Source organism: Mesoplodon densirostris, chromosome 13 (genome assembly GCF_025265405.1).
Source record: "Mesoplodon densirostris isolate mMesDen1 chromosome 13, mMesDen1 primary haplotype, whole genome shotgun sequence".
Lineage (NCBI taxonomy): Eukaryota > Metazoa > Chordata > Mammalia > Artiodactyla > Ziphiidae > Mesoplodon > Mesoplodon densirostris.
In genome coordinates this window covers 23032692-23045623 of record NC_082673.1, presented here as the reverse complement: position 1 = coordinate 23045623, position 12932 = coordinate 23032692, and the positions used below count along the sequence as shown (strand labels likewise).

The 12932-nt window shown below is 40.7% G+C and overlaps 1 protein-coding gene across 1 annotated transcript in view; it reads right to left on the bottom strand.

The window, feature by feature from the left end:
- Window positions 1-683: 683 nt before the first annotated feature.
- The window catches only part of STMN2 (stathmin 2), a 50258-nt gene continuing 38009 nt past the window's right edge, over window positions 684-12932 (bottom strand). Inside the window, exons 4-5 of the mRNA XM_060115778.1 lie at window positions 8928-9119; window positions 684-2022 (exon numbers count right to left, since the gene is read on the bottom strand). Coding sequence (XP_059971761.1) covers window positions 1963-2022; window positions 8928-9119 — 252 coding nt within the window. The 3' untranslated portion in view covers window positions 684-1962. The remainder of the gene's footprint in view (window positions 2023-8927; window positions 9120-12932) is intronic.

Sequence of the window (12932 nt, the reverse complement as noted above, 5' to 3'; positions counted from 1 at the left end):
TATCAATGGTTGCAGTGTTAGATGCCCACAAATAAAGGATATTCAAGATAGGGACCAGGTGGCCTCCACCTTAAACTTGGCTTGTTAGCACTCCTATGGACAAATAGCTCAGTTTGCTTATTCATAAGTCTGTGTGGTTTCAATTATTTATGATTTTCTGCTAAATCTGGATGTGGTTCCTTTGGTCCTGCAGTATCCATCTGGGTCATTGACACGCCCCCGCTGTGTCCGTGTGTGCAGTGTGTTTATTGGCAGTGCAAAATTCGGCAGTATGGCAGGGAAGTCATATTTTAACAGGCTGGGGAAGGTGTCCTGTGGCCGCGTGGGAGAACATGAGACGGTGCCAGGAAGCTTCCAAGCTCTTTGAGAAGGGCTGTCTCCTGCAGAATTATCAGTCTAAACCTGTGGTATCTCTTTCAATTTTGAATGTTTTTAAGGGGAACAGATTGAAGCCCTCTCCTGCTGTGTTGGACTGTCAGAGGGAGAGAGAAAAGTGATACTTCCTGCTGCTCCAGAAGGGAAGTGAATCAGCAGGGCCCTGGTTTCCTTCAAACTCTAATTACTGTGTTTGCTTCTGAGATTGCCTAATCCAACAGCCACCCTTTTAAAAGCTGAACTCCAGGGTCTGACACATGGAGGGGCAAGAGAACAGACCAAACCTGTATTAGTTCACAGAACTCCAATTCTTTATTAATCACAGCTTGCTCACAATGACATACAGGAAAATAGCACTAATGAAGAGTAAATATGCAGGCAGCAACCTTCGGGAGTTGGGAGTTGGGGGAGAAACGACTTCAAAACTGCGATAGGTACTTATGGTGGGTATCTGTTGATTCTCTCAGTTGGCACAAACGCCCTGCCTAGCCCCCTTGACTGCATCAGCCCTCATAGATGGAGTAATATATATAAATATTTTTTTAAATAGGCAGGATTGCCTCACACTGGGGAAGAAAGACCAGCTTAAGTGAAAGTCCGCAGTGTTTTTGATTTTGTTTGCGTGTGTGTTTGAATGCAACAATCAGCTCACAGTTTCCAAGTGGAAAAATATTCAGTAGCATCATGTACTTGTACTATAGGTAAGAGCTTAAAATGAACATCATCAATCATGGCATCCACAAATAAGCCACCTGACACATTAATTCATTCCATCAAAAGAACTTAAACTAGAGAATAAGCCCACTTCATGAAAAGCGATTTCACGGCTGCTTGAACCATTTGGGTTAGGATCTGTGTTCAGCACTTTAAAAGGTTCAGCTTTTTGCTTCTACCCAGATTGATCTCAGATCTGTCTTTTTCATCCATCCCTTTCTAACGCCAGAGCACATTTGTAGCACATAATCCAGTAGAAGCAGAAGTAAATGCTACGAGTAGTGGTTTTTCTTAGCCTGGTTTTGTAGTTCCTAGGCAGTTAGTAGATTATGAGCGGACAAATGTGGTCATTTGTGTGGAGTTGTAATACCTGTGATCTAGGTATGGTCTCAGTCAAGTTCAGAGATTACCAAGCTGTCTAGGTCAGTAGGCAATGGTGGGTTTCTAGCACCAAAGACTGTCTATTGACCTCATTTTTCTGTTGGAATGAAAAGGGCAGGGAATGGAGTCAGACATGGGGAGCTTCAAAAAGAACAGACCTAGCAAATTCATTTGAGTGGAAAGACACAACATCAAAAGCCTGTTACAGGACATGTAAGATTATGAAATAACTTGCATAATGCAATACTTGTATTTTTTAACAAAAATGTAAGTATTTACAAAATAAGATCCAAGGTATTTTTTAAACATCAAGCAAAACATTCTGCAAAGAGACCGCATTGATTTTTTTTTATTTTTGATTCTGTTTTTTGTTTTTTATAATGAGTTCTTTTTAAACCATGTCATACATTTCCCATACTGATATCGCATGATCCATTATAATATAGGCAGGGGGATTTACTAATGGTGGGGCGTGCCATACCCTCCGTCGCTTCAGCCAGACAGTTCGACCTGGAGTTCCTTGTTCCTGCGCACCTCCGCAGCATGCCTCTCCTGAAAAACACCGAAGGGAGACGAGACATCAGGAGCCTCGCCTGGTCCACAGACGACGAGGAGGGCCCGCCCACTAATTTGACTACTATGCGCTTGACTGGAAGTAACCCCCTTTAGCATCTACCTTTAGGAAATGTTCTCATTTCAAAGAAAGGAAAACGTGGAACCCAATAAGGGTCACATTATAGAAGATCATAGAAGACTAATAGTGTCTAAAAAAATTTTATCACTGTATTTGATTAAAATGATGAACAAAAGATCATATGATTAAGAGAATGAAAAAAATATTTAAAATTTTTTGATTAAGAGAATTTTGACTATTAGGACTACTGTATAAATCCAGAGAATAGCAATAAAATATCATCCTGTCTTCTCTATCATTTTGAACAGCGTTTTTCCTTTTCCCTAACATTTTAAGGGATTATAATGGACAGTGGACACTTTAGGAGGATGAGATGCAGGAACAAGACTTTCTGTATACTTCCTAAATTCTTAACCCCTTAGTCAAGATCTTTCAAAACTTGAGTCCAGGGGCTTCCCTGGTGGCGCAGTGGTTGAGAGTCCGCCTGCCGATGCAGGGGACACGGGTTCGTGCCCCGGTCCAGGAAGATCCCACATGCCGCGGAGCGGCTAGGCCCGTGAGCCATGGCCGCTGAGCCTGCGCGTCCAGAGCCTGTGCTCCGCAGCGGGAGAGGCCACAGCAGTGAGAGGCCCGCGTACCGCAAAACAACATCAACAACAACAAAACTTGAGTCCAAATGACCTCTCCAGTCTTACCCTCCACCCGTCTCCTACGCCTGCTTGATTTCTCGGTTTAACAGAAGTGTCTTTTCATGCACTTTTCAAGGCATGAGATTCCTAGTCTTCCAGTTCTATCCACCAGGATAGTAAACAGACTCTTTAATCCCTGTAGCGGTTGTCTCTTTCTCTGTGAAGACTTTCATAAGACTGAAAACTATTTCACTTTCCATTTGAAAACCTGCATTGATCTTCCCTTTTTACGTGACAGCCGTTTTATTCTAACTTGTGCTTTGGTCATTTCTGTTCTTGTCTCATCAGCTCTCTTAGGCAGATGCTTATTTAGAAGCCCGCTGAGGGCCAGGGCTGCATTTTCTCACTTTTGTTCCACTTACAGGGCCCAGCAGGTTCTCTTGCACATAGTGCATGATCAATAAATGTTTATTTACATGAGGATCTGGGGCACTAAACTTGATTTGGGAACTAAACTCTCTGAGCAGGGAACTGATAGGAAAGGTGGAATTCTATTTTTAGTACACAGTTCTGCCTTGGATGATTATAAGCACATGGGCTTGCCTATCATAGGTGATAAATAAGTGGGTGTTAAATTGAAATTGAATTTTTAAAATATTAGTTGTTATTAGTATTATTTATTTTTCTATTTAGAATATTATTTATATTGCTATTTTCTCCCCCTGCAGCTCCAGAAATTTTTTGTGGCTCTATAGCAGGCGTCCCCAACCCCCAGGCCACAGGCAGGTACTGGTCCTGGCTTGTTAGGAACCGGGCTGCACAGCAGGAAGTGAGCGGCGAGCGAGCGAAGCTTCATCTGTATTTACAGCCGCTCCCCATGGCTTGAGTTACCGCCTGAGCTCTGCCTTCTGTCATATCAGCGGCGGCATTAGATTCTCATAGGAGCGCGAACCTTACTGTGAACTGTGCATGCGAGGGATATAGGTTGTGCGCTCCGTATGAGAATCTAATGCCTGATGATCTGAGGTGGAGCTGAGGCAGTGATGCTAGCACTGGGGAGTGGCTGCAAATACATATTTTCATTAGCAGAGAGGTTTGACTGCACAGAGACCATAATAAATCAACTGCTTGCAGACTCATATCAAAACCCTATGAGTGAGTGGCAAGTGACAATTAAGCTGCATCTTACAGAGTAGACTGGACATAAGCAACACACTTTGGGTGTCACTGTCTCCCATCACCCCCAGATGGAACCATCTAGTTGCAGGAAAACAAGTTCAGGGCTCCCACTGATTCTGCATTATGGTGAGTTGTATAATTATTTCATTAGATATTACAATGTAATAATAATATAAATATAGTGCACAATAAATGTAATGCACTCGAATCATCCCCAAACCATTCTCCACCCCCCGCCCCAGGTCCGTGGAATAATTGTCTTCCACGAAACCAGTCCCTGGTGCCAAAATGTTGGGGACTGCTGCTCTATAGATTCCTTTAGCTCAGAGGCAATGATCTTGACCAGCTATAAAGTAAATCTTATCATTAAGCTCTATTAATCTCAAGGAGTCTCTGCTTATAGGTTCCTTATAATACTAAGCATTTATTAGGTACTTAATATGTACCAGTTCTGCATAGGTACAGATTTTACCTGTATTAATTCCCTTGATCCTCGAAACAATCCTGTGATGGAGTCTCTATTCTGGTGCCCATTTTACAGATGAAGAAACTGAGGCACAGAAAGGCTAAGTCACTTGCCCAAGATCACAAAACTAAGAAGCAGCAGAGCTGAGACTCCAACCCAGGGACCCTGGCTATACAGCCCCCATTCAACCACTGCTATGTAGCCTCAATGTGAACGTGAGGAGAAAATTTTATAGTTGTGTGGAAAAATGTGTCTTTTCAAATGTAGGTTCTGGGAGAGAAAGGCATGTACAGCCCTACATTTCTTTCAAAGATACAGAGATAGAGTAAACAGGAAGTTGATTCTACAGAAAGAGTTTAAAAGCAATTTTATTTAATTGGTTTAAATGAGCTTTTTGTCTGTATTCAAAAGCCATGAAAAGAAGAGGGAAAAAGCATGTATAGAGAAATCATGTCTTGTCTGGAAATGTCACAGGGGAACTAGCATGAATGCAGCTGACTCTTCTTTCTTTTTGTTCTGCTATGGTGAGGAAAAAGATGCCATAAAATCTTTTTCTCATGCAGAAAGAAACTAATTATTAAGACCTGAGCTCTGACAAAAATTGAGAGAAAGCCCAGACCATCACTATGTTAGGAAAAAAACCAGCCTCAAGTCTAAAGACTCATATAAACTCAAATTTATAATATAACAGGAAAGATTATAATCAGTATTAGTAGGCTACTTTGGAGCACACTTCTTACTCAGCTCAAAATTAGTTGCAAAGAAATGGATTTTGCCATAGGAAAGAACAAATATAATCTGTGAGCTTGAGATAACATGAAAAAAAAAAAGGAAATTTAAATAAATGCTGAGCTTCTGGGAAAAATATTGTTTATTTTCAAGCATTTTAATAAAACTATTATTTGAAAACCTTACATTCAAATCATCAAATATATACTCAAAATTGTAATGTGATTTTGTATAAAAATGTGGGAGGATCAAAGGCAGATATGCAGGGGGCGTGTAATTTTCAACATAGTCTGTTTTTTTTTAATCAGCAAAATGTTGGCAATTGTCAGACCTTGAGTAAGAGGTTACTGAGGGAGTCGTGACACTCTGAGAAAGCGCATCAAGAGGTCAAGTCTATTCTTCGATAATATTCATTTCATTATTGAGCTTCTAATATTTGCCAGGCACTGTCAGACACGCTGGGTTAGACAGAGTGAAGCAGATCTGAATTTACAATGTTCTCTACAATTTACCCTCTGGCTCCCATCAATATAACAGTGCTTAAGCACTTGTATGCAAATATTCTTTTGATATGCAAAAATGTGTAAGAGATGGTTTTAGGAAAAAATTCTGACTCTTGGAGAAAATGTGATTAGAGAGATTTCTGTACCGGAAGTGAAGAAATATGAGGTCTTTCTTTTACTTTACCTTTTAATATCCCCTTCACCTCACTAAGTATCAAATCTAAACAAAAGACTTGAACTAGATGACCTAGGGTATCAATTCCAATCCATGAAATCCTATTATATGAGTATTTAAATGCAAGATGAGATTCAACATCATCAGAATCCTTCTTTTTGCTGATAACTATGAGCTTGCAATACAAAAGAGGGGTCAGGAGTGAGTCAGGAGTGCAGGAAAGCACATTTTCATACATGAAGATGACGTTGGTCATGGGAGCACTATCAACATCCAATGCCGCTGCCAAATCTGCTTACTGTGCAGTTTTAGGATGGCCAAAGTTACAGCTTTAGCTTAGTATAAAAGTTTGGAGTCAAAAAGACATGGGTTCAAACTGAGACTCTGCGATCTGCTTAGCTTTGTGATCTTGGCCAAATGGCTTAACCTCTCTAAGGACCAGGTTCCTTAGATGTGAAATGGGGATGATAACAGTATTTCTTTCTAGGGCTGTAGTTTGGATTAAATTCCATAGTATGTGTCAAATGCCTGGCCTACAGTGAGAAATCAGTGAAAGCTAGTTTAATCCTCTTTTTCCTTTCATTATTCATTTATCAGACATATTCCATAGGAAATAGTTACGCAAATAGCATTCGTGAATCAGAATGATAAAGAAAAAAAGTCAGATGAGAAGAATGAAAGGTTACAACAGACGGAAATTGATAATGGTTGAAATCTCTATCTAAAGAGTTATATATCATCAAAATCATCTCTTAGAAAAAGAATCACAGAATGTTACTCCCTGAAGAAAACACATTTTTTATCCTTTCTACATCCAGATTATTTTGCATATGTCTTCAGCCTTCACGCAATTAAAAGAGCTCTTCAGTAGGTTCTAAAATGCAACCGGGATTGATTTTGCTTTAGGCTTTCAGTCTTATCTAAAGGCCTTGTGCTAACATGGCTGAGACTCTGAGAGGTCTGTGGGAATTCATCAGTGAATGACACTGAGGATACCATCGTAGCCACCATCGAGGGACATGCTCTGCTCAAATGCTCAATTCGATTAATTGAGGAGGAGGGGGACTGAGGGCTGGGTGGTAGGCAGATTGCTGCAAAAGCTCACGTGGAATTGTATCACATCTCTTGGCTAATCGGTAGGGCCAGTGAGGGCTGTCAAAATGGTGGGCACTTAGTGTGGTCACCTCATGACTATCTAACTAATAGATGTCATTTCAGTGATAATTATTTTTTGATGCGGGAGATTCCAGAAAAGCTTATGTTATATTGGCAGTTTCATGCACTTTCAGCATAATTATTATTATTGATCCTCTTTTTAATTTCTAACTTCATTGCAGTAATTTCATTCAAAAAAAGTCACAATAAAAAACTAACTTTGTCTTATTTTAGGAAGAAGCATAATAGTTTTAGTACATACAAACACATATACCATATGTCAACAAAAAATCTACAATGTACTTAAAATACATCAAATGGAAGTAAAGTTAGTATGCTCTAAGGATAATCTCCACTTTACTGAGAAGATAACAGATCTTGGCTGTCACTGGTCAAAGATTCTATTAGATTTGAAAAGTGTCTCTTTAGCTATGGAATACCAGGGAAAATGTGGCCCTCAAAATGATGTGGGCTGCATCATTCAGCACAGGATAAAATGCTGTCAGCTGAGATTTACAACAGAAAAAGCTACAAACCGCTAGTCCTCAAAACTGACTGCATGCTGGAATCATCTGGAGAGTTAAAAAAAATATATGGATGCCTGGGTCCCACCCCTGGAGATTCTGCAGCTTGATGCCAGGAATATTAAGCATTCCACAGGTTGATTATTTCCAGGACAAACTGTATGTATGCATGTATGTACGTATGTATGCATGTATGTAGACATGCAAGTGTGTATGCAAGTACGTATGCATGGAGGGAGGAGACCAATTCTGGATGAGAGTGAGAAGGGAGAATAAAGGAGCTGGCTAGAGGGGTGGGTGAAGAAAAATACACAGAGAGAAATAAATTGCCCATTAAAATCCAGCACTTCTGGAAATAATAGTTAAATATGCAAATTTTATGAACTATTTTACAACTGAAATCAAGAAGGATCTGCTGCGTGTTTGAGTATGCATAATTTTAAAAAACAGTAATGCTCCTGGATAGCCTTGGATTGATATGTCTTTTTTAAATTAAATTAAAATTTTTTAAATTTAATTTTATTTATTTTTTTTATAAGCAGGTTCTTATTAGTTATCTATTTTATACATATCAGTGTACATATGTCAATCCCAATCTCCCAATTCATCCCACCACTTGGATTGATATAAATCTTGTGCTGGATATTAAAGGTCTAATTGCCAATTCTGGAATAAGATCAGCATGCCCCATTCCTAGCAATGCCATTTGCTTTTATTTTTTTAGGGCCTAGGATGAGAGATGAAGGTTGATTCACAATTATCCTGAGTAAAAGATACAGTGGCTCTGAGAACAATTTCTAGAGGATTTCCGGGGCTGTGCATCCTGACTGATGGGAATAGTTATATGTTCAGGTTGGTGAGAAGAAAGGCACCCGGATGCCACAACTTGAGTAAATGAAGTTCCCCTACTAGCTTTTAGTGTAGATTTTCCTACATGGAGGGAATGGGTTTTCCTCTGTTCATAAGTATTCTGACAAATATGTTTTTCCAAATGTATGGAAATATGTCCAAATATATTTTGACAAAACCTTTACATATTTAATATTATATATTAATTATTAGACTAAATATTAAATTTATTACTTTACTATATATTATTGTCATTTATTACTGATTGTATGAAATATTTAATATTTCCAATTTAATATTTTTCCAGTAGATGGGTTCCTAAGATTTGTGCTGAAGTCTGTTATACATTTGAAAAGCAGGAATCAGCCTCCCTCAAACTCTTCACCACCGGAAAATCTGACAGAATTCCAGCTTTAAGTCCTACTCCCATTCCTCAACCATGTTTCAGTGCCCACTAAGGCCATGCTACCCCGGGAAACCCTGCCCATGGGGTTAGGTGCCTTCTGCACCTGCAGCAGAGATTGATTAAGTCTCTGGTGCCTGGGCATTTGAGAGTTCATCTGGCCGTGTTGCATACGAATGTGTGCATCTGCTCAGGACTCTGTTATGATTACCTTTTCCTGCAGACGTTCAATAATAGCAGCTAGATTAGCCTCACGGTTTTCCTTAATTTGTTCCATCTTCAGGATCAGCTTCTCCTCTGCCATTTTGCTGAAGTTGTTGTTCTCCTCCAAAGCCTTCTGGAGGACCTCTCGCTCGTGTTCCCGCTTCTCTGCCAATTGTTTCAGCACCTGAGCCTCCTGAGACTGGGGAAGAAAAACATATGCATCTTAGAATCACCCAGACACAAACCTGGTGGAATCATGGTCCACTGATTCAAGACAGCATTCTTTTCAAATGAATAGTACTTCTAGCCTTGAGCACTGTTGTTAATTCCCTGCTCATCTGCATGCCTTAGAATTTTCTATAGAATGTGGTGAGTGGGGAAATGTAGTGAGCTGAATTTTCAGCTGTGAGTTTTTTGGACAGATTGTTTTAGAAGAAGAAGCATGTTACCCTCTTGGAAGAGTTTTTGTTTTCATAAGTTGCTGCTAAGCATTTATGCAACAGGGAATGCTGTAATCAATCACCTGATGGCAACATCCATGGAAGCCTGAGAAAAATAGGTGAGGATTGGGGCACGTTCCCATCTTTTTCCTGCCTCACTGTTTTTGACCAGTTGTAGGCTGGGCCCTGCAATGAGCCTTTCAACGTTCCCCAAGTTGTTAAATTCACTTTCTCATTGTAGTCCATGCCCACCTCTGCTCTTCTTTTTTCATGCACCAAATTCTCTTTGGAGACTTTGGGAACAGTGCAAACTTTAACTCCATATGGCCACAGACAACAGAAAGTCCTTTTCTGGCCCCGTCTTGAATATGCCAAGGCCACCTGGGTCACCTGTGAAACCCTGCGATTGCTCAGTGATTGCAGCAGAAACTTCAGAAACCTGTGTACCCCACTCCTGCACGTCCCAAACATTTTTGTGCACTGTAATTCTCCTGCAGCATCAGGAGGCTATACGGTTCTGTATGTTAACAGTCAGAGGGTGCTTGATAATTATACCGAGGCCTGGTATCCACCCGCGAGATTCTGACAATGCAGTTCTTTGGTAAGCTACCTTTTTTTTTGTTTGTTTTTTTGCGGTACGCGAGCCTCTCACTGTTGTGGCCTCTCCCGTTGCGGAGCACAGGCTCCGGATGCGCAGGCTCAGCAGCCATGGCTCACGGGCCCAGCCCCTCCGTGGCATGTGGGATCCTCCCGGACCGGGGCACGAACCTGTGTCCCCTGCATCGGCAGGCGGACTCTCAACCACTGTGCCACCAGGGAGGCCCAGGAAGCTACATTTTTGATAAGCATCCCGAGTGATTGTAATGCAGGCAGTTCACAGCCTACTTTTTGAAAAATACACTGGCATGGGCTTTGGTGTCAGGTCTGTGTTTAAGTTCTAACTGTGTCAATGACCCTGGATATATTAACATCTTTCCACATTCACCTTCTCCTCCACAATTATGCAGCTAAGAGAAGTCTTACCCACTACTGAACTATCCAGGTTTAAGACTAAATTATTACACATCCATAGTTCCTGGGTAATTCCTTGGGTTCAGCTGGTCCTCTGAGGTGAGGCTTCAGAAGAGTCGTTGTAAATGTGAATATCTAAACAATGGTAGATCAAACAAATATTTCATGGGCTAAATATTGGTTACCATTAAAAACATTAATAGGAAGATATTTCAGTTGATGGGAGTGGCCGTGGGCCCCTACTGGAGATATTGTGATGTATAAACAATACGAAGTGTGACAGGGAAAGAGACTTTTCTTTGGATAAAATTCTACAGGAATGGTAAAATCAGACAGCCTTAAGAGTCTTTGTTGATGTGGTTATTGTGAAGTTTATCAGGAGTATGTCTAGTGACTCGCTGGAGATTAAATAGACAGTTCTGGGAACCAGCCCCACTTCTTGTTTTAATCCCATAATCTTTTCACTGACATCTTTAGCAGACCCATTTCATTCTTACTTTGTTATAGCTTGCAGAAAATCTACTATGAAAAATGATAAAATGTTAACACAAAGTAAGTTCAAGATCAAATGGAACCTTTCTGGAAGAAACATGAAAAAATATTTTCTAGCTTATTCATCCTCCTGCCTCTAGGTGGGACTATTGGTAAAACATCCTACATTGATTTTGCTTATGTACTGGTACCAGGACTACTGAACTGTGACACAGGGAAAGAGAGACTGACTAAAGGTGTGTGTGTGTTTAAAGTTTCTCTCTGAGAAAAGTCTTCATGAAATTATTTTTTTGACATATGTCTAAAGATAGTAGCTATCTCATAGGACTATTTGCCAACATCAAATTAAATAATGTTTGCTAGGTATTCAGCACAGTGTCTAATATGGAGTAAGCTAGTGCTGAGCAAACGGCAGCCATTATTATTGAAAGGAAAACTCAAAACACTTGTGACAGGAGAGGATGGCAATTGAACCTCCTGCTACACCTAAACTCAGATGTAGAGTCTTGGTTATCTCACGTGTGCAGTATATATGTTCACATTCCTTTAGTTACTGACGGTGAGTAGATTGTGCCCTCGTGGTTGGTGACAGTCAGCCCTTCCTTAACTCTGTCCTGTCCACCAGCACACGTACACTGAATGGGGCTGTACTGTTAAGAATTTTCACAGTTAAGGAAGCACCACAAAGAATTAAGAGGAAATGACTTTGATCTTTCATTTCAGAAAGTTCAATTCAATTTACGTAACCTAAGTCCAGAAAACTTTTTGAGGGAGAAAAGTCTGGGTTATCACAAAACAAGGGCGCAATGTGTCCAAGAATTATGGATAAGGTTGGGGCCTTAGGTATCTCTTGTAATGGGCAGAAAACGATGGGGCAGCTTCAGGAAACCAAAGAACACCAAATCAATCAAAATAAAGCAAAACAAAAAATTTTCAAAATCCTCTGTAACAGTGCTTTTAGATTGTATTCCTCTGTACGACACGGTCCATCAGCCAAGGCTGCTGAAGCCAGTAGATACGTGAACTTTCTGCTCGGTATGTTAGTAAGTCCCTTTCCCCTCCTCTTTCTCCCATAGATCAGTGCTTCCAGCGCTGCCCTGGATAGGATCTACCTGGATTTTTCTGTGGCCCTTTCTCGCAGAGTTACCATCGATAGTTATCCAGAAGCAACTGCGTCATTTTTAATTTTCAGATGCGCAAATTAACTTTGGCACTTTGTGAAATTTTGTTGTAACTTGATGTTTATATTTGTGCTCTTAATTTTCTTTTGTGAAAGAGCTGAAACCAGTCAGGAGACAGCAGGGGAATAGGATTGAGAAGGGAAGGCCTTGGCATTGAAAGGGTAATAGAGCAAATACATTCCTTTTCAGATCTCTTGCCTTGGTGGGACACATTTGGTCTGTGTGAACACAGACTCCCTCGGGGGCCCATAATCACGAAAGGAGGGAGGTCTCTTGCATTTGTGGAGTGTGGCATTTGGCCCAGTTTGAAATGCCTCAAATAATGGCGTTAATACTTTTGCAGCCACTGGGGCTAAATGAGATTACCCAGACTAGGTGTTAAGTGCATTCCTTTAGCACAATTAATGGGGTGAAACAGAAACAGAAGGCAGTACAGAACGTTCTCACGTGAGGCCGCTGCTCAGTGATGAAGACCTGCCTAACTGGGCCAGGCCACCTTTCAGGACCACTCGCTTCCATGGAGCCTTTCCTTACGCACTGGTAGGGATTGTTATAACCACCATTACCTCAACTCATGCATTAGTAGGATCTAATAATTATATATGTTTCAAATATTTAAAGCTCAAGTGCATGGAAAAAAAATACAGGATGAGAAGTTGATTGTGGAAAGAATTCCTCACCAAGAAAATATGTCTGTCTCCCTGTTTTGATTCTTCCTCATACATACTCAACTCTTACATTCTTCCATGGAGCTAACAGCCCTGAGGGTGTTGACCTCAGTTCCTAGGGTCTCTGGAACTCCACTACTGCAGGAAGTCATTATTCTTCTTCCTTCTTACATAGCCTGGCATCCAGATATCACCACCTATAACGTCTCTAACTTTGTTC